The 25,077-nt window shown below is 37.9% G+C and overlaps 1 protein-coding gene across 1 annotated transcript in view; it reads right to left on the bottom strand.

Moving 5' to 3' along the window:
- Positions 1-212: 212 nt before the first annotated feature.
- The window catches only part of DPP4 (dipeptidyl peptidase 4), a 42,581-nt gene continuing 17,716 nt past the window's right edge, over positions 213-25,077 (bottom strand). The window contains exons 12-27 of the mRNA XM_075756823.1: positions 21,696-21,831; positions 21,506-21,550; positions 18,708-18,812; positions 18,535-18,602; positions 18,296-18,349; positions 17,691-17,815; positions 16,684-16,731; positions 16,091-16,189; positions 13,971-14,040; positions 12,160-12,354; positions 11,138-11,192; positions 9,010-9,109; positions 7,342-7,406; positions 2,579-2,651; positions 2,280-2,353; positions 213-1,437 (exon numbers count right to left, since the gene is read on the bottom strand). Coding sequence (XP_075612938.1) covers positions 1,339-1,437; positions 2,280-2,353; positions 2,579-2,651; positions 7,342-7,406; positions 9,010-9,109; positions 11,138-11,192; positions 12,160-12,354; positions 13,971-14,040; positions 16,091-16,189; positions 16,684-16,731; positions 17,691-17,815; positions 18,296-18,349; positions 18,535-18,602; positions 18,708-18,812; positions 21,506-21,550; positions 21,696-21,831 — 1,411 coding nt within the window. The 3' untranslated portion in view covers positions 213-1,338. The remainder of the gene's footprint in view (positions 1,438-2,279; positions 2,354-2,578; positions 2,652-7,341; positions 7,407-9,009; positions 9,110-11,137; positions 11,193-12,159; positions 12,355-13,970; positions 14,041-16,090; positions 16,190-16,683; positions 16,732-17,690; positions 17,816-18,295; positions 18,350-18,534; positions 18,603-18,707; positions 18,813-21,505; positions 21,551-21,695; positions 21,832-25,077) is intronic.

The raw sequence follows: 25,077 nt of genomic DNA, 5'->3' as shown, positions 1-25,077 counted from the left end.
TTTTACATTCAGACCTAATGTCACTAATAACCCACAATACATAATCACATGCTGGCATCTAATATCAAGAAGCTGTTAGATAATCATGTCATGCTCTATTACATGATACCATTAAACAAAAGCAGAAACTTCACTGTAAGTCTCTCAATGGGTTTTGTAAAATGCTAAGAGTTTGTTTCTTGAGCAACATTTTCAATGATATGAACTACACCTTTCATACCAATGTCTTTATTATTTTAAAGCAGCACAGTTTGTAGTAGAAGAAGTGAGTCCCATCTTTTCTATCTATGTAAAATTAAGAAAACAGCTGGAAAAGCCTGCCTGGAGTGCTGAAGATAAAGCAGAAGTTTACTGGTAGGCTGCAAGGAAAAGCAGATTTGCTAAATAGCCTGTTCACATGAGAGTTACAGTCCAGCCTTTGCCTTAGGTGACCGCTGGTTTGCATTGTAATGTTTTTATGTTTGAGAGCAAGGAATAGAGCCTATTCATCAGTAAATAGGAAACATTAAAAAAAAATATATAATTGTTCTCTAGAGAAACAATGGTGGGCTGCTAGAGGTCCCAGGTAAGGTTTTACCAGTGCAGATCCCCACAGTAGCAACTTTTTTTTTTTTTTGACTATAAGCAAAAATCACAGTACTATGATAGGAAACAAATTCAGTGCCATCATTCAAATTCTTTGGTGAAAGCTGGTTACATGCTTTCCTTGCAAGACTTCTACAATTGTAATCTGAGAGACTGCAGAGAAAAAAAACACTAACTCAAGGAACTGCAGTAAAAGTGTTTCATGCTCACAGAAAACATTAACATTGCAGTATTCCTGATTGATAGTGCTTCTGATCTAATAATTATCAAGCATTAGGTAATTTCTGCAAAATCTGTTTAAAGTTTTATCAGTATTTTCACAGAAATAATCACAGGGTTCAATTTTTTTTTTTTGTTGGAAATAATATTATTATTTTTATTCCTCAACTGATCTCCATGTTGATTCCTCTGTGACATTGTCATCATTTATTATTACCCTAGCATAGAAACAGAACTGTGTTTCTTTTAGAGTGAACTATCAAAGGTACTGATTCAAGCAAGTACTGTGTTTTCTGGAAGTCTGCAACATACCTACATTCTGGTGATGTTAAGATGTGATTAAACACAATCAATACAGATGCAATAGTTGCTTGGCAACAGAAATAATTTTAAAGCTTAGCATTTCATTGTGCACACAGGTATCCCATGAGCTCATCCTTAGCTCATCTTGATTCGTAAGTGTTTATACTGGCTCAGTGTACATTACTAGAGCTCTCTGAAGCAATACCATCACTAAAACCCCAACGGCCGGTGCTAGGGCAGTGAGAAACACTGCTTTATGAAATAGCTCATATGGGTATAAATATGCTTATGTGCTTGACCAGTGATGGCATGGTCTTTGTCGGTATACCACTGTGGGAAAGAAAAATAAAAAGAATGTTAGTTCTAGCTACCTCTAAGTGCTGTAAATCAAACATGATCGACATCATAAAAACATGTGCAGACGTTTAACATTATCCCAGCATGAGGCTATTTCAGCATGGAGGCAAAGACATGATGGAGGTACGAAGATGCTATCATACTTCTGTCCCTCCTTTGTGTGTGGGATACACCAGCTATTCATGCTAAAAGTACAAAATGAACAGAGGGTAGTGCAGGTCCTCAGTTTAGAGTGGTGCCCGATCTCTGCGCCCTGTGAGCCCTGCAGGTTTGGCTGAAGGACAGCTCTGCACTGGTGTACTTGGCTTCCTGCTATACTCCATCCTGTTCAGCACTGCTCCCTGCGGGCTGGGAGAAGGCAGGAAAGGAAGAGCTTGCACCTCAGTCTGAGAGTTTCCATGTACAGCATCAGAAGGGCCAAATAACTACTTGTCTTACAAGGTCAATAAAGACCAAATCTCAGACTTAGCTGAAGTTAACCTTTCCTTATATCCTATCTGTAAGGTACTAGACATTGGACTTCTTTGAGTATATGCAAAGATGGGGATGGTGTGAGAACACAAAAAAATTAACAAAATGAAAGAGTAGGTAAACAGGGTCAAATACAAGGCGGAGTTGCTTTACATTTTTTCTTGTACAGAAGATACATGGGTGCATTATGTTAACATTTCAGTTACTGAAGATGAAATGCAAGTATGGGAGCTTTCATTTAAAATGCCAATTGATTTATACCTAACAAAAGGGAGGGTTTGCTATTATTCCCATAATACAAACCCATTTGTATGATGATAAAAAAAAATACAAAAAAACCATACCATTGCCTGAAAATCCACTTCAGCATCAACAAGAGCTTTGGAAATCTGCGCTGCTTGCTGAAAGTGAACATTATCTGAAAAGTGGAAGATAAAGGAAAAAGGTAAGCAAAAAATTGCTTCTGTACTACAAGGAACACGACTCCCCAGCACTGCTGACTGAAACACAAATTAGTTGCAGAAAGCAGTATTATTTTATTGACGTAAATGTAACAGCCTTGCCCCTTCATGCTTTTGTTTTGTCAGTAGTAGAATTGCGAACCTGTCTGTAATACTAAAATGTCTAATTAACTGCAACTCACCATCTGCTGTTCCATGAATAAGGAGATACTCAACGTCCTTGAATTTTTCAGCTCTGGCCATTACTGTTGAACTCTAAAATTAAAAAAAAAAAAGGGGGGGGGAGAAAAAAAGGTGCTATTTATTAGAAGATGATTTGCTACCAACTGACTGTGATTCCTGTTGACACAGTCTGGGGTCCTTCAGATACAAACAGCCACCCCTGCTCCCCCCCACACCCCAAGCAGCATGTTCACGCATCCAACAGTGCTCTGCTCACACGCAAACCATTCTGCAGCAGTCTGCAGTCATTACCAAGGGTTACATCTGCAGAGTAACAGGCAATTCCAGAGGGGAAGAGTTGTGCAAGTGAGACACACATTTAATGCATCGATAACATGTTGTTAGCCTGCAGCACACCACTTGCCATAGGTTTCCTGTGCGACTGCAGGCAAGTTAAAAAATGTTGCCATGGCAACAGCGCATCCTATGATGGCGAGGAGTAGATATTGCAGAGACTACGTGCCTTATCTTCCCCACCAAAACCTACACCAGTTTACCTATGGGTAAGTCGATGGGGTTTATATTTCATCAATCTCAGGTAAAAATGGCTGACAAGTTTAAAACAATGCTCTCCCCAAAATGTGATGGAGAAATGCCTGAAGGGAAAAATGCACTAGACCAAATCTATAAATAGGAGTCAAGCTACATTTTGGGAACTGACACACAATACGGTGATGAAAAAAATAATGGCTAACTAAGATTGAGAAACTTAAAAACACAGTAACAACATATTCCCTGGAATGTACTAACCACGGGACTTGCTACTGTGACTAGGTACTAAAAATGAGGAAAGTAAGGACTGCAGGTAAGATCTTTAATTTGGGCAAGCAAAGGGAACAGGATAGTGCTCCGCCATGAGAGAGGGAAGAAGAAAAGCGACAAGATAAAACATTTTAGGCTTGGTAAGACAACCAGCATAATGCGGCAAAAATAACTTGAATTAAATTTCTTCCTATTAGCAACATTATAGAGGTTCTCTGCTGAAAATTACTTCCCTGTGGAAGTTTTCTCTGTATTACAGCAACTTTAAAGCTACTACAGCAAGGAAAAAAAATATTAAAATAGGAACAAAAGACTATGGGTTTGTTTCTTTTTTCCTTTTTTAATTCCCCACCTTGTACTAAGGCTGTATCCCACACAGGGTTTGCATTTAGTACTCCCAGAAAGTCAAATAAATTCTATTACCAACACACAGCAGTGTTCTAATTTCCTTATGTCTCTTGTACACTCATGAATCTTTAAAGCAAGCATAAACATTAAATTCCTTTTGTCATGGCAGAATAGCGTACCACAACCCTCTCATAAGTGTAGTTAACCAAATTTAAAAAGTTCAGCAGAGAGAAAAACCCACCCTCCAATCTGTAACACTGCCATTGCCCTCCTTTGATAGCGAAAGGCTGCAGAGCACCAGAAACCCCATCTAATACATGGCAATCCATGCACACCAGAAGCATGACGCAATCCATTGAAATGACTTGGTATCATGGGGTAAGAATAGATAGTTTTGAGCGTGCCAAAATCTGGAGGGGACTTTGATTCAGTGAGGAGCACTGGTACAGCAGCTGCCCAAAAGAACGATTGAGAAAGTAATGGCCCAGTGATAGGAACAAAAAAAGAACAAAAGACAAAACCAAACCAAACCAAACCCAAAAGGAACCAGCAATATCCTTCTATTGCATCATGTTCCACATGCACAGAGGGAAACTTGATAGATGGCCTTTATAAGCTGCCTTCTAGCAAACCAGTGCTGGTTTAAGAGACAGCAGACCTGCTGCCAAGTGGAAGCCTGACTTAAGCTACGCTTCTGAGAACTCGAATTTCCAAAAGCACTTTTGGAAAAAGGATGCCACTATTTTTCCTCTCCAAGCATTAAACAAAATAAAGCTATGTGTAAAACACTTCAGAAAGAAGGAACACACAAAAGAGAGACTTTCTCAGTTTTTTTATCACTTGCAAGTGATGTCTCACTTGCTGTACCCATACTCAACATGAAGAGTCCCTTCCCTAAAACGTGCTTTAAGGACACAGTACTTCTGCCAAAAAAGAAGGTTGCAAGATAGGGGACAATCTCAAGTTAGGCACAGTTACAGCACAAAGCAACAGCTACAGTAGCTGAACAAACCTCAAGTGGACAGCAAGTAAATACAATGTAGTTTACCCATTCCGTTGCATAGTTATACGTCCGGGACAAAGGTTCTAAGAGGTAACGTGTACAAGTACTGAGAATTGGGCCCTACTGAGTGTAACTGGCTTTTCTAAAGGTCACACAGCAGTCAACATTTTATCAGCACTCCACAAACAAGTTAAGGTTTGGCTGCAACTGAAGGTCTCTCTCCCTTTAGCATATTCTCAGATAATAGAACAAATGTCAAATCAGTGCAAGATGGCATATTTACAAAATTGTACCCTGTTTTGCATAACCTAATGATGCAGCAGTTCTTAAGGACTGAACATTTCAAATCTGCTAGAAAAAGATTGCCAAATCTATGACTGTTTCAAACACTTGCCAAAAGCATATCAAATTCAGAGTGAACTGCAAAATAATCTTCTCACAAGTTGAACAGTCTCTTTGGTATGCTTTACATGGCTATTGCATCTGACCTCTAGAGCTCTGCCCTGATTTAGTCTCAGGTCTTTTACATCAGGGACATTTCTTCCCCAGGCAGACTTCTCTGCCATTCAGCCTAGGATCCCTGCACAAATCATTATATTGGGAGCTCCACCCATGCTTGCTCCTTTCTTTCACAAAGCTCTAATTTTTAATAGTTCACAACTGCCTTAAAGGCACTGATCACACCTAATTAGCCTACTTAGAGGAGAGTGCGAGTCATCCCTCAGACTTGCCTCTTGACAAAGAGTATTTAACATCTCAGATTCTCTTTCTTCAGTAAATGTGGGACCTAATGTCACAGTAATGCAAAGGTAGGCTGTACCCCTCTTACCACAACTGGTTTCTTGAGACTATATATTCGCAGTCATTAATGATAACACATTAGGAAGGCACCAAGCAGCACACATCTTCTCTACACAGGTGTGTGTGTATAAATCAGGGCACACAGTACAGAGTTTATGCAACTTTTCCCTTTCAAAGCCAGCTTTATAGCAGATGCAGCAGGGTAGAGAATATATGATGCAGTGTGCAAACCTGATGAAGTTAACAGTTCAAAAATGCTTTAACAGCTTCAGCTAGGAGAGCTTTCAGTGCATTTACTTGCTAAAAAACATTCAGTTCAGAGATCAGCTCTCACCAGCGACACGGGGCCAGGAGGCTGGCTATTTGGACTGGGACACTGAACAAAAGGGCTGTAAGCCAGGAACATGCTGGGCGGGAGTCAGTATGGGTCTTCAGCAACAACTAAATCCCACAACCCTTCCACTGATGCTACACAAAAAGCAACAAACTCACTTCTTGAGCTTCCCCTCCCCGGTTTATGTGGAAAAGTAAATTCCAAGCAAGACATTATTTGGGGCTTTTAACAACAAACGAGGACTGAAGTTGCATTTTCCTATCTCTAGAAGCAGCAATGAAGTGTGACAATCTGATCTGTGCAATTACCCCTCCTCCATCTAGCCACCATTCTCCCCAATTAGTCCTCTGAGTAACACATTTGAAACCTTTAGCTCTTTGGTACTGGCAGTTTCAACGTGGCTATTGCCAGCAATGGATACGATGCCAAGAAAATCCGACTCCTGGCTTGAAAGGATTAAACAGTCCTCTGTTGCCATCTGTGCCGCGAAGCTGGTGAATGACTTTGTGCACCCAGAGCGTTAACGTTCGTTCTGCACGACGACAGTAACTTGTATTTACACTGCTACCTCGCAGACCTCCTACTGTTCCCACTGCCTTAAAGAAACACACTTGGAAGGCAGCAGGCAGGCGGCTGGTCAGTCCCTGGTGGGCCCAAGCAGCTCACTGGTTAGAAGAGACAGACGTGGTACCAAGTCTTCCAGCACTCACTGCCATTGTTCTGACTTTTGACCAGAACATCTGATACAGCAGTTGACAAAACTAGATTACTGTAGTGATATGTCAAAACAGATGTTTCAGTCCATATATGTATGTATTTGTATGTTTTACCATACTTTTAAATCAAGGCAACAATCCTCACCTTTTTTTTTCCCCCCACGACACTTATTTTTTTAGTGCGCCAAGCCACAAGCGGTGCTAAACTGTCTTCTCTCTAGCCTGTTTACCAATCTGAGAACGCCCCATCTCTTCTCCTCCAACATCCACATTTGCTTGCTAGTTCCTAAAGCAACAAAGTTCACCCAATACCCATTTTTTTTAAAAATTACATTTCAGAAAGAACTGGAGTACATTTGTTTTGGTGGAAATGTTGTTTTAGATAAAGCATAGTTTGCCCATAAGCATATTAAATTTTAAAATAAATTTGTTTCTTAGTGATTAAAACAGTTTTTACAGCTTGTTTCACAGTCTGCAAAGTAGCCAAATGGAACTGAACGTAAACCCCCCCCCCAAAACCCAACACACCAAACAAACAACAGAAAACCCACACCATACAGCAAGGACTAACCGCCTGATGCAAATCCAAGCACAAGACCACAGCCTCTAAAAGCACAATGCAACAGTTACAGCTGGAAAGAAGAAACAAACTTATTTCTTCCCATGGGGAAAGAACAAGACTGTATAAAGAAAGATAGAGTGGTTTGGAAAAGAAACACCACAGTTCAAAAATATTAAATAAAGTTATTTCTTTCTTACATTATAGTTTTTCAGATTATCACTTTCTATAGGAAGGCCCATGTATCGCTCCGTGTATATTGAATCTGTAATTAAAAAAAAACCAAACCAGAATGTTACTTAATTTTCAGTCTGTCTGTCTACCAGAAATTTTACCCTCTGATACAAACAATAACAACATATACTAGAAATTAAAAAAAAAGATAAGAACAGGTTTTCCACAAGTTTTCCACAATGAGGCATGTAGGTAACCATCATTATTCAGAATATTTAATCTTGTTGCCATGGACACCTGAATGCTGAATATTAATAAAGTACTTTGTGTCAATGTTACCTTATTGTTATTCTCTCAGTAATCCTAAGAAAATTACTGAAAATCTTGCAGTAAATGACTAGCATTTGAAAAAAATCTTAGGTATTTTATCTAAATCTTTATTACTAAAAGGCTATAAAATGAAAACATAGCAGTAGATTAGGACTCAGCTTGGCTTTATGTTATATACAGTCACAATTAAGTATCTCTGATTTTCCACAGATTTTTCAGCATGGTATCATACTACTTTTTTTGCAGATTTGCTGTTTTATTTTAAGCCATACAAATCAATGCTCTGTTGCCATATTCTAATGCCCATTTGACTTTTCATCAGCTTTGTCACTTCTTTTTTTTATGTTGTATATGCATGCCTCCATAATCCTTTATCTAATCAACTAAAAGTAGAATTTTAGACATCCTGATCATCATTAAAAAAAAAAATATTTCCTGCCATACTGTAATATTCATGTCCTAACATCATGAAAACATCCCTATGTCCTCAACAGACTACTGCTAATACCTGGCAGTAGCCAGAGCACATAATACGCTATTATATAGCCTCTGTGCTGGGTGCAGAATGATAAATTACACCTTACTTAAGCAGAGGTTTGCCAGGAAAGACTTTCCTTTGAATGTTTTTGGACAAATACAAACCAGAAAAATGTCACAATATGGTCACATTGTAGCAGCACATATTATATTTTTAACTATTGATAAATTTTTTAATCTGGGAGGAGGCTCTCTATAACTGTATTTATAGCCTCATACAACTACAACCTTACACACTACTAGCTTGAAGCATATACAGACTTGTCCACTTGTTCAGGTTTTCCTCACATCAAGCTATTCTTAAGACTAATTAGATTTATAAAATACAAATTTTACACTCTAAAAGGAAAAAAACCGTGAAGGCAATTCAAATCCTATTCTGTTACTTTGAGAGAGCAAATTACAACCCAAGTTTGATGTTTAAGCCTCACAGTTTGTTCTTACGAGTGAAGCAGCAATTTGAAGAAGCAAAGTCTAAAAGCGATGCCTTTCTGACACACAATACTGGTCTCGGAACATGTGGCAGCTTTGGAAAGCAAACACAGACACATTACAGTAATACTACAAATATTACAATAATTTAGCCTTCATTACATGTTAAAGAGATTACCTGGAATTGTGAATCTGACTTTTTTAAAATGGGAAATACGATTTAGGGAATTGGTTTCATTCTGAAATGCAATACCCACGAGTTCATAAAAACAGACCAAGTGGCATTTACATGGCATCTAGTAGATAATCAAAGTTCTGCACTATGAATCAACACTTTGCAGCATGTGCACTGCAAGACATATGGGAATCCTTGTAAGGAGGAAGCCATCACATACCATAATATTGCCAACGTGACACGGGGGCAACCGCTATTCCACACTTGAACACGCCGCTTCCAGAGCCAAGCACCATGGAGGTCACATATCCCCCGTAAGACTGAGAAGAAAACATTGCTGTTATTTTAGTCGGGAAGAAAAGGATGGGGCCCATCTGCTAAACGGTTCATCAGACATTTATAGGCTCAGCGTTTTTCATATTAATGAACTCCACTCTGAATTTGGGTCAGATCTCACCCAGCCTGCTCAGTGGGGGAAACAGGCATCAAACAGCGCATGGCGGCTGCGGCGCTGATGAATGAGAACTTGCTGGGGAAAAGGGGCGCAAACGCTGCTGAACTGTGACTCAGCCAGGGATGACAGTGTTTGGCAGCGCTGTAGGCAGCAGTGAAAGACAGGAAACAAGACACTGCTGAACCGCTGCGTCCCTCTCCGTGCTGGGGGAGTGGGTGGAAGCAGAGCTCGGGCCCACAATGCGCCTGATGAGTAGTTGCACCAGGGCATCCAAAAATTTACAACTCCCTCAGAGCAGGCCTACGGCAGCTCACTTGCTAACTCTCCTCCAAAGCGTCAAGAGCAAGACTGTCACTGGGGAGTGAAGGATCTTCTGCTGAGTCTGTGGGAGGAACTGTGCAGCAACACACTCCTTGCTATCCACAGAAAACTCACTCGCAGGCTAGCCTGATACACAGATGAGTAAATATCTGACACACTTGAGCATCCAGGCAGCAAGATACCTAAACAATGTCACTGACTGCCCAAGTGACTGCCCTCACTATAGTTTGAAGGGGTCATGTAGGAAAATGTGCCCACCCACATTCAAAAAGAAGAGCAATTTTTGGATCTCGTTCCCGTCTCGAAACCAGATTACAGGCAAATGGAACTGTATCTTAGTTCAAAGTAAATGTTTGCTCCAACTTTAATACTTAGGTCCTCCCGATGAGATCAGCAAAGTAATGCATGTATTTAGTAATTAAACCCATGTATAAGTACGTTGCCTAACCTGGCCACAGCAAAGATATTACTGCCAAACCTACGGTAAACAAAATTAATGTACATAGCGATGGGCTGACAGCGAGACACTGACAATCTGAAAACTCAAGAGATAAAGAAAATCTGTTTGCCCATAGGTTCAGTATTCAGGATGCATAACCCAACCTAGCTCCAAAGAGGATTGCTCTTCAACTATTCATCCCGAGGCTCATAAGGTGTAAGATGGGAATGCATTAAGTTCTCCTTTTTTGTAGAAAGGATTTCCCTCCCACCGAAGTTAACACTACTACGCTTGACTGCATACAACACAGAGATGATTATCCCCACAAGAAAAGCTACTAAAGGCACCATCATCATCATCATCTTGCCATCAAGCAATTTATTCACTGGTGTCCGTCAGCTAGCAATTTAATTCAAGATCCTGCACGCAATCCTGTGTACACTAAACACAGTATGCTTAAACAGAGCATGCAAAATACTCCCGTGACACCAGAAAAAGCAGTGAAACACCAGCCTGGGACAGAGAAATGTTCAGAGTTTGAATCAAACATCACTAACACTACATACACACTTAGCCTTACAGCTGAGAGGGTATGTATATGCTATTAAATACTCCCCTCTACTGTGACAGGTTTTAAAACACACATCAAAAGTCAGAGAAATCTGCCCTCTGGTTGGCGGAAATAAAATACAGCCAAGCACAACAATATAGCAGATTTACATATTTTCAAGCTTCGAGTAAAAACACAACCATGCCACGCAGCTGGTTCACATGTAATTTTACATCTTTTTTTAAAAATTAGAGTCATCGAACTAATACAAAGACACACTAGTGAATATATACTTGGATTTTTTTTTTTAAATATTGGTTCATCTTGTACACAGGAACTTGGCAGTATCCCTTTAAATTGTTTTTAATCCCTCTAGTAGCCCTAATTTCCATTTCAAAGGCTCCTGAATGCTTGCAAAGGGACAATGTATACAGACACTTGTAAGACGTACTTCATCAGTTCAGTTATTGGACTAAGACATGACCACAGAGGTGTCTCACACAAAGTACTCCAGCACACACAGCAGCACAACAAATAGTTGTTACAATTAAATAATAAGCCACCAAACTTATTTGAGTACTTACCCAACCCCAAATAGCTATTCTGTCCTTATCAACAAAGCTCATTTCAGAAAATTTTCTGGAAGCAAACAGAAAAATTAAATGCTTAATGGATTGCAGGTATCTTCCATTATACAGACCTGCCTATTTTCCACCATGTCTGCCTCTTTCTATTGTACAAATAAGCATTTCTCACTTCACCACAGTGACTGCTTATGAAAACATACAATACTTTAGGCATGTGTGTATTTAAGAAATTCAGAAAAACATCTGTGCACGTGAAAATACAAAACCTGGACGCTCTGTAAAAGCCCTCGAACCGCACTCACTGACATTTGTATTGTATTAGGTTAGATTTCACCACCTGACCTGCCATTTTCTTTTTTTTTTTTTCTCTTTTTTCCCCTCTCTCACTCTTTTTTTTTTTTTTTTTTTAAGAGAAGCAACACTCAAATTGCAGCAGTAAGGGACAGGCCAACACCTGCAAATCCAGTCAAGGTTTTAAAAAAATAAAAAAAATAATTCCAAAATGTTATTTGTTTAAACTGTTTAACAGTTTAAAATCCCAAAAAACAAGCCCCATAAGATCACTTCTTTGTGATTCTGAGAGATTCACACTGACATTGTTCGGTATAGCGAGGTTCTACAAGCATAAATCAACCGACAAAGATGAACTATCACGTAGAGGCTGAGTAGTTCATATAAGTAATTTTGTCACAACAGAAACTTGCAAAAAAGCTTGGAGTAGAACTTCCAGCTCCAAGTTCCTTGGTAGCATGCTCTTCTACTAATGTGACAGCTATCATCTCTATGAAACCAGGGATATGGTAAATTTGTTAGTATAGCATTAACTCATCTCTCTTTTTAAGCATAAAATGATGGCTGGCCCATAAATGACACACTTCAGCATACAAAATCAATGTAGAATTCAGTTATGTTTTTGCCAGTGATTTCAAGATGACCATTCAAAACCTTCACCTTTTTTTCCCCCTACACAATAAGCACAGACAAGAGGAGCAGGTGTTGACCATTTCACTGTAGCTCACCTGGCTACTGTTATCTGATCTTCCACTTCATATGTTCCCAGCCTTCGGTTTATTGCATGCATAATTTCATCCCCTTGGTATCCACTTCCTCTGCCATCGAAGCTGGCCACAATGATCTGCTCGGTGCTTGCCAGGTAAGTAGCCCAGCTGATCCGGAAGGCATAATCTACTTTCTGACTGCAGGGTCCTGCATAACTGGGTGAAAAGTGCCACAGAATTCAGGCATTTAGTTTCCACGTATTCTTGCATCAAGCATTTGAAATACAATTATTGCTGACAATTTTCCACCGCTAAAGAAGGCTAAACTTTTAAATTAAACTGAGCAAACAAGAACAGCATCACCAACCGACTCCAAACTGCTGCTTTCCCTGGACACTAAAAGCAATATGCTTTTTTAAAACATCAGCTGTTAATCAAGAAAGCAGACTAGGCTTTATTTGTTTTATTGCTTTCGGCTCTAATAAAATATTTCATCATTTTGACTTTAAGTGGCTTATCAGAAATCCAAACCAAATTCTTTTTTGTGTTGGCATATCTAGTCATCTGAGTTTCAAAGCGATGCACTTTAACTATTTCTGTTGCATTTACCCACGATTTATTTGGTTAAAGTCCAAAATCAACAAATAGCCTTCATTTGGGATAATGAAAGAGATCTTTTTCTGCACTTCTAGTGTCTCATCAGAGTTCCCTACAGTCTAAACTATTTCTTATGCAGGCTGAGAAAAAGGAAGCAAAACTGTAATTATAAATTTTATTTTTAAAATATTTGGAAGCACTTGAGTGCTATGAAATCACACTCCGAGTGCCCGGATGGCAAAATTCTGTTTGCAGTGCACTTTAGCCACTGTTCAACTGAGTAAGAAATGGAAGAATGGCTCTTATAACTCTATAACCCATTTTTCATAGTTTTAAAAGCAAAGAAAAAACTACTAGGAATTCTCTATGTCAAGCTTTGTTTCTATATGCTATGGATCCTGACACTTCCAAAGGAATTTCTGGTATCAAGATCACCATGAAGCAGAGGTGATCCTGACAGAAGCCCAGGTAAGTCAATAAAAATAGAATCAAAACCAAAATAAGTCTTAAGAAATAAAAAGCACTGACCGCTCATTAAAGCGGTCAATAGGTATACCAAGGTCAGTTCAATAGTCATATCAAAAAGTATTACAGTGCTACCAAATTACATTACATAAATATGTATCTAACAATTAAAGCCAGTTTCCTTATGGAGTCAGCTTTTTGTAAAAAGAGAAAAAGGTTAACATTTCCAGTTAGAAGAAAACATACCATGAACAGAAGAGCCTGAAGAAGAATGGACCAAACAGCACATGCTCATGGTCTTGAATTTATGAAAAAACAGCAAATGCAATCCTGACCACAGGGTGCAGTTTGCCAACACCAGTTGACAGTCAAGTATCATAGAGAAAATGCAACATCACGCTTACTACTTCAGCTTTAGGATACACAGCTTATTCAAGGTTTCATTCTGGAATGTAATTTCATTGACTATTATTCCTAATGAACTCTAAAAGCAGAGAATGAGGTAAGCTAACACTAACATCCTGGCTTTTAAGTCAGATACAAAATGTATCTGCCTCACTGCCACCAGAAAAATACGTGCTTGTTAACCATTACATCATCTTATGGTACAGAAATCTATCACGAATTGGGATACACCTCCTTCTTTTCATTCACTCTTAAAATTACTTCAAGAAGTAATTAGAAAACATGCCAGTTTTGTGTTTCCCAATCTTATTAAGAGCATTTGAAGTAGATGAAAGTGATTATTGCCATGTAACTTGAAGACTTACACATCAAGGAGCACAGGGTACTTCTTTGATGAATCGAAATGGGGAGGCAGTATCATTTGATACCACAAGTCTAAAAGTGAAAACAGTTTGACTTAGGTCAGTTCTCCAGTGAAATAATTTGACATGCATTGCAATTCATACAAGAGCACCTTTGAGTCACACCCTAAAAATTAAAAAGTAGTTTCATCTGAACTGTCCTAATATATACACATAAAAGTTCCTAGCTAATCTAATTTTTTTTTTTTTAAATTAAATACTTTACAGCTAAGTTAGCAGAAAGTTTGGAACTCGAATGCTTATAATAATAATAAAATTTGGGGGCTCAACATGCTGTCTTGTAACATTATTCTACATTATAAGCTTACATGTAAAACTTGGTAAGTCACTACAGTGGTAAATCTGACACCAGCTCAAAAATGTTTCTCTACTCACATTTCTATCCCAGAACTAAAAAGAAATTTTAAATATTTTGAACCTGCCAGATAGGCTTTGCATGACAGTTTGTAAAGCATTCCAGAAACATATCCAAATATCTATTATTTCTCAAGCAACATTGATTCTGGTTCCATCCATGTTACTCTTTCCACCCAACTTGGCTAAAAGGTAGCTGAACACTTCAAACACACACCATGTAAGTTTTGCAAACCAATTGGCTCGATTTTTCACTCATGAATTTTAAAAGAACTGATGCTGCAAAGGAAGCATGAATCAATACTGATGGACTGCACTAGCCAGAGTGCAAGTCTTACAGAAATTCGTCCAGGTATGAATATGCAAGACATTAAACTACTGAAAAAATTAACAATCTAAATTGAACATGTGACAATACTAATTTTTATTGTTTTTATTGCATCATCTGCATAGTCTATAGTCACGGGAACAGATTTCTTCTTTGGTAGCATAACAGTTTTGCGAGCAGACTTGGAACTTGAAGTAGGACTACATAAATGGATTTATTTCTCCTATTTGTGACATTAAAAATAGATTCCCCTTACCCAAAAGCTTTTACACCCTGAAGAGATGAAGAAAGAACAAAGAGGAATAAAAAGATGAATATACAACTGATAGCATGAAGTACATCTTTAAACCTTCATCTTGCCTGGAAGATTTCATCTTTAGCCCTAGTAAAAATCTGACAGAAATAAAAGACAGAAAACACAAAGATAGTTATTATATAAATAAAGTAACAGTGGAAGGAGGGAGGCATCAAAAAGAACAGTTAACAACGACTGACAGAACTCAGTACAGTTTGTAAAATATAATTCCATTAAGCATATTCATTCGTTTTATCAAGAGGAAGTTTGTCATGAAGAGAAAAGCTAGTAGCAAAGGCTGGAGCAAGAATAGTTTAGATAGGTACCAGGCCTCCCACTGCTGGTCTATCTGGTGTTCCTCAGCCTAGAGGCACACCAAGAAAGCTTCTGTACCCAGACGTGCAAATTCAGAGGAGTACCACTAGCAAAGCATTAGCAGTTTGTTTTCTAGCATTTCATTCTAGTCTGTATTCAAAAGTTTATGTATTCTTGGAGTGTGAATATGCTTTTAAGAACGTGACTGTTCAATCCAAATATTCCCCTACACAAAGGCAACGGTGACCTTGTTGAAATGTAGCCTGAATGATTTTGCAAGCTTTTCCATTTAGATTCTGTGTCTCTTTTTTGATAATAACTGAACAACTTCTCCACCATTCCCACCAGCTAAGACAAACCAAACGGACTTGTACCTGTAAATTAAGACCTATTTGAACTTATAATTTAATTTAAATTCAACAATGCGTATGAACTTTGTGCCCCACCCCCCATTCCTTTTATTTAGTTAGGGTGTTAGGGACTTCTGTTTTTCAGGCAGTTATCAAGGAAAAAAAGGAGTTAAGCCACTTCATCATGAAAACATGAAGATATCACACTATGGAAAAAGTGTATTTTACATAAGAATATTTTGTGATTTCAAAAAAGAAACAGAATGTTCGGAGATGTCAAAAAAAACCCCAAACAAACTAAGTGCTGAATAACTGCAATAATCCCCCCTACACCCATCTTTTCTGTCATGCTTTTCAGCAAAAGACCTTGAAGCACTTGGTGAAAGGGGGAGAGAAAGGTAAAACATGGTTTTGAACTTACTGTATCCACCTATACTAATGGAGCCAAATTTTTTGGAAGGCATCTGAATATCTTTCAATGAATTTTCCAGTTCAGTGTTATTTTCCAAGTATCTGAGGACTAAATAACAGGGTTAGTAAGAGTCAAAGATTAAATACATTATTTTCAAATGCATTGCTCTTTGATTATGTACTGCTTTAAAAATTCAATCCGAGATGATGGCAATCGACATTGCAGTCTTAGTTTACTGCAGTTTTTGTTCTTCCTCTCAGGTTCAATGTTTATAATATAGTTTTTCTTCAGTAATACAGTAACCAGAAATCTGGTTTCCACATTTTTCATCTAAATGCACTTTCAGAAAAACTGAACAATTATCCAGTAAATTTCACACATTACTCACTGTTTTCTAGCACCATGTGAAATAATATTAAATAAACTATGAATAAACATATGCCAAGCTATATAATTTGTTCTTCTAGTTAACTATACTAGAGTAACTATCTGAAATTACATTTACCCTTTATAATGGACATTTAAATTATTATACTAAGCAATGAGAACAAAACATAAATAAATTTACATTTCAGTTTTTCTATTTGAAGACAATCTCATACCTTGATCATCACTGCTTCTGTGCAGAGTAGATACAGGCAGGCCAGGACCTGTTAACAGAGCATAAAACTTTCATGTCTCCATGCTGTCTCAAAACACTACCCTCGTAAAATAACTGGAAGTGGGTGAATCATACAAGCTCAGAACTCGTTTCCCTCCAGTTTGCGCAACTGGATTTTAAGTTAGTAGGGCCCAAACTCAAGCCACAGGATCCCATAAAATATTCAGACTGTCTCGCAGGCAAACCACATGATTGTGAGGTACAGAAGAATTAAACTTTCCCTTGCTAGCAAAGTCTACCCATTGTTTGTAGACCACGGTTTGGAAATCAGTAAGCCTTGTCACAGGGATGACAGCAGTCTTCTTCAAACAACCATTTTTATAACCTGACAGAACAACTCCCTCTCTGCTGGCTGTCTGTCCTAGCCCATAGATCAAGGAAGATCTTGACATTTTAAAAAACAACACAGATTTCAATTTAAGGGAAATTTTGGAGAAAATTTTATTTTTCCCACCCACTGATTAATTTATCCCTTGTACTATCTAGCACAAGTGCTTACAGGTCAGAGACAGACTACAGTCCCACTCCTTATGATTACGTTCATTGGATTTTTTTTTGAACAGCACTACCTATCTTAATTTTATTCCCACACATAAAGCACTTCTTTTTACCCAGCCTATTGCTCACCTTGCTCCCAGAGCCTCCTAATTCCTTCTACAGACAGAGCTCCCTGTGCAGCTCTTGAGGAGATGCACAGCAGACAGGAGTGTTTTGCACCTCTTTCAGGTCCACGGATAGACAGAACTATCAAATTTTATCCTTCTAATTTTTGTCAAGGTGCTTTTGAGCCTAGGAGGGAGTGTGTTTTTCCGCTGTCAATGTATTTATCCAATGATATCAACACATATCATTGTTACGCAGTGCATATCAAGATCTTGACGAAGTGAACTTCCCCACCCAACTAATCAGTGAGTCATGTTTATGTCAATTAATTCCAGATATACTCACCACGACAATCTAGCTGATAATACTGTGCATCTTTGCTGAAGGACACAGAATAATACTGGCATCTTTCTTGATTCAGATCACAGCTAACACATTTAGTAGAATTTGGACTGCTTTCCAAGAGCACTCTGCAAAGTAGATGAGCTTCATTTCAGATTTGAAAGACTTTTTTTTTTTTTTTTAAAGTCTGCTAAACAAACGTATGCTTTTTAAATAAGCTGACCAAATGAAATATGAGAAAATTCAGGAATAAAGTCCTTATTGATTTAAGAAGTAGAAATAGAAGACTTTAAACTTTAGAGTTCAATTAATACTGGAATTATAATCCTAACAAAAAAAAAAAAAGCACAAGGGGTTTTCTTTAAGCGTTTGTTGCTTGAGGATTCGTTGTTTCTTTTCACAATTTCCCTTTATTAACTAACTTTACAGAAAAATATTTAAGTTGTTTTTACAGTTTATACTCCTACATTGATTTTAATTAAATATCCTATATAGGATCCCATAATAGACTATAAACATCTTCATCTTTTTATATTGCAATGTTTTTTCTTAGAATTTCTTTTTCATTAATAAATATTTCACTCATACTGCAGAAAAAAAATTCTTACTTGTAAAGATTTCTTCCTCCTGGCATTCCACCGTTTTCATTACTAATGTAGTATCTACAAAAGCAAAACATAATGGTTTTGGTAACATGATTAGAGTACCTTACAATATTTAAAGGATTATCTTACCTGTTTAGATCAGATTTTTCATGAGTTACATGACACCTTTTCCCTCCCTGCTTGCTTAGACCCTTGTTACAAGCCCTCCTGATAGGAATCAACAGCTTAATTACAATACTTACAGAAATTTATCGGTTACAGCTTCTATGCTGATTACTTCCCATTTTCCTTCAGTAATAGGTACTGGAGCCTGGAGGGGGGAGAAAAGGCAAGGCAAAAAAGTAGAGCATGAAGTTCCTCAGTCGCCAGGAGAAACACAAGTCAGCAGTGACTGTCCTACACCTTAATTACTTACCTGCGAGCCATTTATGTAATGGATGTGCTTGTAACCTACTGCATTGCTGAAGACTTTGTAGTAGGTAGCATTGTCGGGTGCAAAGTGAGGGACAGATGGCTGAAACTTGAATACAGGAGAGAAGAGAGATGTCTATTAAAGCAAACAACAAAACTCCCAAACCAAAATGGTAAGTATTGAAACTTCTGTTTAGAGATATCAAAACCTAAATTTAAAACAACGCATCACCGAATGTACTGCAAAACCTGTAGCCACTACCCTAAAAGTAAACACACTAAAAATACTTTCATGCTCCTTAAGCAGCAGAATTTTCTGAGTATTAGCCCTGGTAAAGACCGATGTCCTCTCCTACCTCCCTTGAATTCGAAGTCTTACAGGTGTCTCAGTTTCCTACCATTTTAGGAAACAATATGTGCATCTACTTTTAAAGTCACTGTTTTATTCTGTCCAATGCCTACATGCAGCTCTACCACATAGCAAAGTAAACATTGCAAATACACATTTTCCTTGAATCTCCCATTTTAAAACATGTATTTGTGGACAAATTCTTTGTCTTTTTTTTTTTTTTCTAGCTTAACAGTGAAAAACATCCAGCTTTATTCAAAGAAAACAAGCTGCTTTCCAACAGCAAATTTGTTACTAAGTAGGTGATTACAGAATGCCATAGAACCCAAAATGGAATGATATTTTCATGAGGGAACTATCCATTTATCAACTGGGAGTGATTGAAATGAATGGATTCCTTCTACTGACTGTCTTTTGGATGTGCTCCACACAGTAGAAAGAAAAACAGAGGATGAAATTGAGCTGAATGAAATAAAAGTTATTTCTGTGGTAAATATCCAAAACATCTAAATGTTAATCAGCCAAGTGACACAACGTAATTACCTCTGAGATGTTATACCCATTTTTTAAATGGAAAGTGAAACAGAAAGATGAAGTGACTCACCTCCGGTCACCCAGTAAGTAATGACAGAAATTGAGTCTCCCTAACCTATGTGCTCCAGATAACCTCTCCTTCTTCCCTAGCAGTATTTTTGCAAAAAAATAACCTGGCAAATATTTTGCTAGCTTCTCCCTTATCACAGTCTTGCTTTTTCAAAGTGTGACTTTCCTTCAACTCAACGGCAAGCTCTAACTTAGCTCATGACCTGGAAGCCTCATACAGTAACACAGGCTGTTCTGAGCATTCTTAGATTAAGTATAATTTCATCTCTGTTTTGGTTTTGTGGGTTTTTTCCAAAAATAAACAAACAAAACCCACTATAGGTATATACAAAGAGAGAAGTGTATGTCTATATTTTACACACATGTAATTTACTTAAGTTTGTATATACACACTTATATGAATTGTATATACATATATATATATGTATATATACACATCTCATATATATAAATATCCCTTATCGGTCAAGTGTCATTTTATCATCCCTAAGTAGATAAGAATAAAAGAAAGGAATAAATATACATTTCCTATCCCCTCTTTGATCCTCCCTACCTTCCACTCCCTGTCTCAAATCCAAGAATCATACAGTGAGATTATCTTTTTTCTTCCAACAGCTCCTAAGATGTGGGTTGTCTCTTTAAAAGAAACAAAAAACCAACAACCTAGTTTAATGGCACAGACTCGCATTTTGCCCTCTCATTTTGCACAACTGTTTACAAAGTCTGCAGCTTGATCATCACATTGTCTAATTGTGAAGCCTTTGCTGCAGAGAAGCAAAATGTGTCAGCGTTAAGGCCTTCCTTTCCATATCAAATTTGACAGCAGGTGGGTTGATCTCTCATCTTCATACTGCGGATGATTTCATCCCTGCTGTTGCCTCCCTCTTTGCATTTCTTTAAACTTTCATTTTTGACTTCAAAAGTGAATTAGTGACTAAAGCATAATCAGTGTGTGGAAAATGCGGGAGTGGAAAGTGTACTCTGTGTTCTCATCAAAAACTCTGAAACTCATTTCTCCCTCCAAGTCTGAACTTTTGCATCTCTGCTTCACTTCCCCCAGATCTTCTGTGTAGTTCATTAGGTGCCTACTCTCTACCACGTACAAAAGGACTGAAAGGAAGCTTGGAAAGCATCATCCAGACACTAGTGATTGGTTTGGCAGAAGTGTATGAAAATTTTAATCTGGTCAGTTATATGCATTTTGTCCTCAGTTCTCTCCAATGGATATTTTGGGTGGGGGCAAAAAGAAAAATAAACAAACCCCCAAGGAGAACCTGGAATAGTTTGCTGCAACCTGAAATGCTAAAAATTACTTTTGTCTACTACGCCTTTCCTCCAATACAATTCAATGGTTATAGGATACACTTCTTAATACATTTTATCCCCTAGATTATTCTGGAGGTGCAGAAGACTGGAGAGCAGCCAAACCAACATAGCTGACAACTCCCTCAGAACAAAAGGAATTCTGAATTCTGGCTCCTGCACTCCCCTACACACTGCTACCAAAGCTGTAGGTCAGAATGAAAAAGGAGTCTGGAAGCAGCTCTGCTTTTTGGCAAGCTGAACACAATGCACGAGTCACAGAGGACGCAGTTACAGCTCCAGCCCACACTACACTATCAGCCCAGCCCGGGAGTTCAGAACCCCATACCCACAAAAGCTTAAAACCAGGAGTGGGGTGGCATAGCGGTTCCATTTGAGACCATTTTTTCCTTTACATGTAAAATGCAACAAGTGAATGTAACAGACCTGCACACAAGAGGCAATGCAACCAACGAGAGGGTCATACGAAATTTTCTTAATTATCAGTGTTATTTAGCATGTGGCAGTTTTAGAAATTGAACACTCACTCTGCCAATCCAGCCAGTTGTACTTTCTTCCGTACGTTGTTTTTCCTAAGAAAAAAAACCCAAAAAATCCCCCAATTATGTTTATTTTACATTAGTTTATGTTTCTACAAATATAAACATACAGAGATACTCTACTCCTTTCTGGTCTCATTTATCAGGCGTTGCAACTCTCCCACCTCATTTTTCTTACCTGTGGACATGACCAAATTCCAGTAGCATTTTCAAAGTCACAGACTGTAAGGACTGAAAAATTCTGAATTCTTCTGAGCCATTGCAGACAGATCCTTTCATCTGTCACCCACGTTACAACACTCAAATAATGATCCCTGAAAAAAGCAATAGCATTAGATATTTAAAATCCTCTCTGTAATAGCATACTATACAATAGCATTCAGCAATTCACTGAATGAGACTCATCTGGCTATTTTCATTTCAATCTACTCTTCAACAATAAACAATGATGCAAATCTCATTGTGCCATTTTTTTGCCAATTGCTTTTGCTGCTAGTAGATGCCTTGGTTATTTTCATTCATACAATAAAGAATTAAGATAGTTTGTACATACCCGCTTCCAGAAAGACTGCAAGTAAATTCTAACAGCCAGATCACTATCCTCTAATGCATAAACTAATAGCTGCTGCAGACTGTTCATAAATCTTGTACTATGTGCATCTAGAAGAAATTCTTCAGAACATTTAGTTGTATAGGCCTTAGATTGTTGAATTTTATCCTTAACTGCATGAAGTTGATTGCTTGTAAGCACCTTCTGAGTGATATGTATCTTTGTAACTAATGGAAATACTAAATTGAACAATGGAGAGATCACACCAAGAACAGGTATTACTATTTGAACATTTTACTCTCATCTTTGAATACTGACTAGTTGACATGAGGAATTGGAGTGTCTGAAAAAAATTATCATTTTCATGACTATTCCTGTAGATTAATTTTAAAAAGGCACCACATAAAACTTAGTGGTTTTGTTTACCATTATGATCTGTTAGATGTACTCGTCTTTTCTTATTTTAGATCTCTCCGATCTCTTAGAAGCCTTACAAACTAAAATAAAACAAACCTCCCCTCCAAGGCAAGTATACATTTTTAACCAGAATTTGCACATTTGACTTAGTTCCAAGTTCATGTTCCCTTTTTCCCCAAAGTTAGTTAACAAAAACGTGTGGGAAGTTTTGTGACGGGAGTGAATATCTTCATGATCATTTGGGGGGGGGGGGGGGCTTGGGGGGCGTGGAGAAAAAAAGAAAAAGAAAACACTACAATTAGTGTGAATGGATTAAAAAGATATGCCAACGCGTTACTGACCACTTTCAGGTTTATTTCTAGATTGCAGTTTAGAAACCATGTTTAAAAAAGGTCTATTTGCACATTTATATTTGACTGGGAAGTTGGTAGGTCATTTAATTGCTACTGTCACTGGCTTCAAACAGTTCTACATTTTAAACCAATAACATTATAAAAGGACTCTGCAGGAGCTTGTTTGGAAAAGAATGAAACTGCCATTCTTCATGTATCTATATGTATAATAGTGGTTTCCCTTGTCTTGTAAAAGGGTAATTAGCCCCACAGGTTTTGGTTCTTCAGAGTGAAGTTACCATATCTGAAAATGATAAATCATCTATCAGACAAGAGGAAAAAACCCTCCAAATTACTATGTATTATGTTGTTGTTATAACATAATAAATATTTTAAGGTTATTATAGAGACTAGAAATGCACCTTCAGTTTTCAACAACCCAGGAAATGTTAACTAAACTGCAATTAACACAAGTATAGAGTACAGTAGTTTTGCATTGCCCTTCCTCATTTGCTGCTGATAAAGGATATTCCTGCAATCACCGTCTGGAGTTCTCTACTCTGAAGATGACTTATTTTTAGGACAGATCATTTCAGATAAGAAGCATCCATTGCCTTCATCATCCTGTTAGCCAACAGGAACACTCTGTACCCTAAAAGTGGTGTTTAAATGCTGTATGGATTTCATGCTGGTCATTTGTACAAAAAGTGTCAGGTTTCATCTACCATCTTACGTGACAAAGCACTGCTGCTCCATATTTTGGCAGCTTTCCTTGACAAATAATAAAACTTTCCCTCTGAAACAGAAGTGCGCTGTGCACCCTTCACATGTTGGGGTACAACTGCTGGGCATACAACAAGCTCTGGATAGTGCTGCAACAGGCAACCATTTGCAGGGGCACTGCCCCTCAAAATCCTCGTCCACCTGGGTGGGGTGAAGTATGCCACCAAGTCAAACTTAAGTTTTACTCAGAATTTACCTCCAAGGAAGTAAAAATAGAATTTTCCACCACAAAAATTAACCTTTCGTGTCATACAGTGGTATAAATATACATACTGTGCAAATATTCATTACTTTGTCCTTTCAGGAGCAAACCTACTTGACAGCAACATTGCACATCACTTGCCTTTTCCTACTTATGTACTTATGCTCTTGCAAAATTCCCCAAGACTTGTTCTGGCCACCTCAATGTTTGCAGAAGACACATGCTGAGGCTTAACCATTATTTGAATCAGCTGTTGGCAGAAAGAGTAAGTTTTGATGCTTGTACTCTTCATTCTTAGAGAGTGTTATGTTCATTTAAAGATGGATTAAGTCCACGTAACTCAGGCCTGTGTTAGCCACATGGGTACAAGGCTGGAAGGTAGATGCTTGTTATTCTCCCCAGGTCACACAGCAGTGTTGTTCAGCCTTCATTAGGTGTTAACAAAAGGTAAAACATAAGTCTAAGACAGTGGAAATCTTAACCAGAACCATTCAAAACATAAGGGCTTGTAATTCTGAAGTACTGAAATTCCGGAGAAAAACCACACACAACAGCTATGTAACACCTAGCTATCGCAGTGTTACTGTAGAGAAAGGATAAAGAACAATATCTTCATAAAAACTTGCATATCTCAGTTAACACAAAGATGTTAGTTACACTGTGGTGAGGACTGAAATGGAATAGCACTGATATTCCAGTTATAGCTTTTTGGCCACCACGTACAAAATGCTGGTTTTACGCACTAGCTAACAGACCTCTCTCATTTTTTTTCTGAAGTTTATCAGTATAACCTGTGCTTCCATACCCATCATGTTTGTAAGTGCAAATCTCAAATTTCCACAATACTGTTAAAAAGAAAAAACAAAACCCAAGATCTGGGATACCAAATTCTGTGTGCATGCATTTTAAATCAATTTAGCTGCTCTTTACAAAATACATTTATATCATGTTGTGCATTTCCAGTGGCATTTTGAGAAATACAATTTTCCATTTACTGTGAGAGGTGCTGGTTTTCACCATGTTTCCAAAGAAAACAAACATTTTAAGTATAAATCTGAAGACAACCATGCTACCTTGCCTTAGCAAGGAGTCTGCTTCCAATGAAATAAAATCTTCACTTACCATTAAGGTTTTGTTTTGTTTTTTTTCCTCCCAGTGAATTGGAATACATATATTATAATTTGATTATACCAAAACTTGCTCATATTAAAGTTGTACTGTGAAATGACTTCACCATAGTTAGACTCCACTGAATGTGATGAGCCAAGAACTTGTC

This window comes from Balearica regulorum, chromosome 6 (assembly GCF_011004875.1).
Source record: "Balearica regulorum gibbericeps isolate bBalReg1 chromosome 6, bBalReg1.pri, whole genome shotgun sequence".
In the NCBI taxonomy this organism is placed as follows: domain Eukaryota; kingdom Metazoa; phylum Chordata; class Aves; order Gruiformes; family Gruidae; genus Balearica; species Balearica regulorum.
Note: the sequence above shows the minus strand (reverse complement) of the source record. Positions and strands in the feature narration are given on the sequence as shown.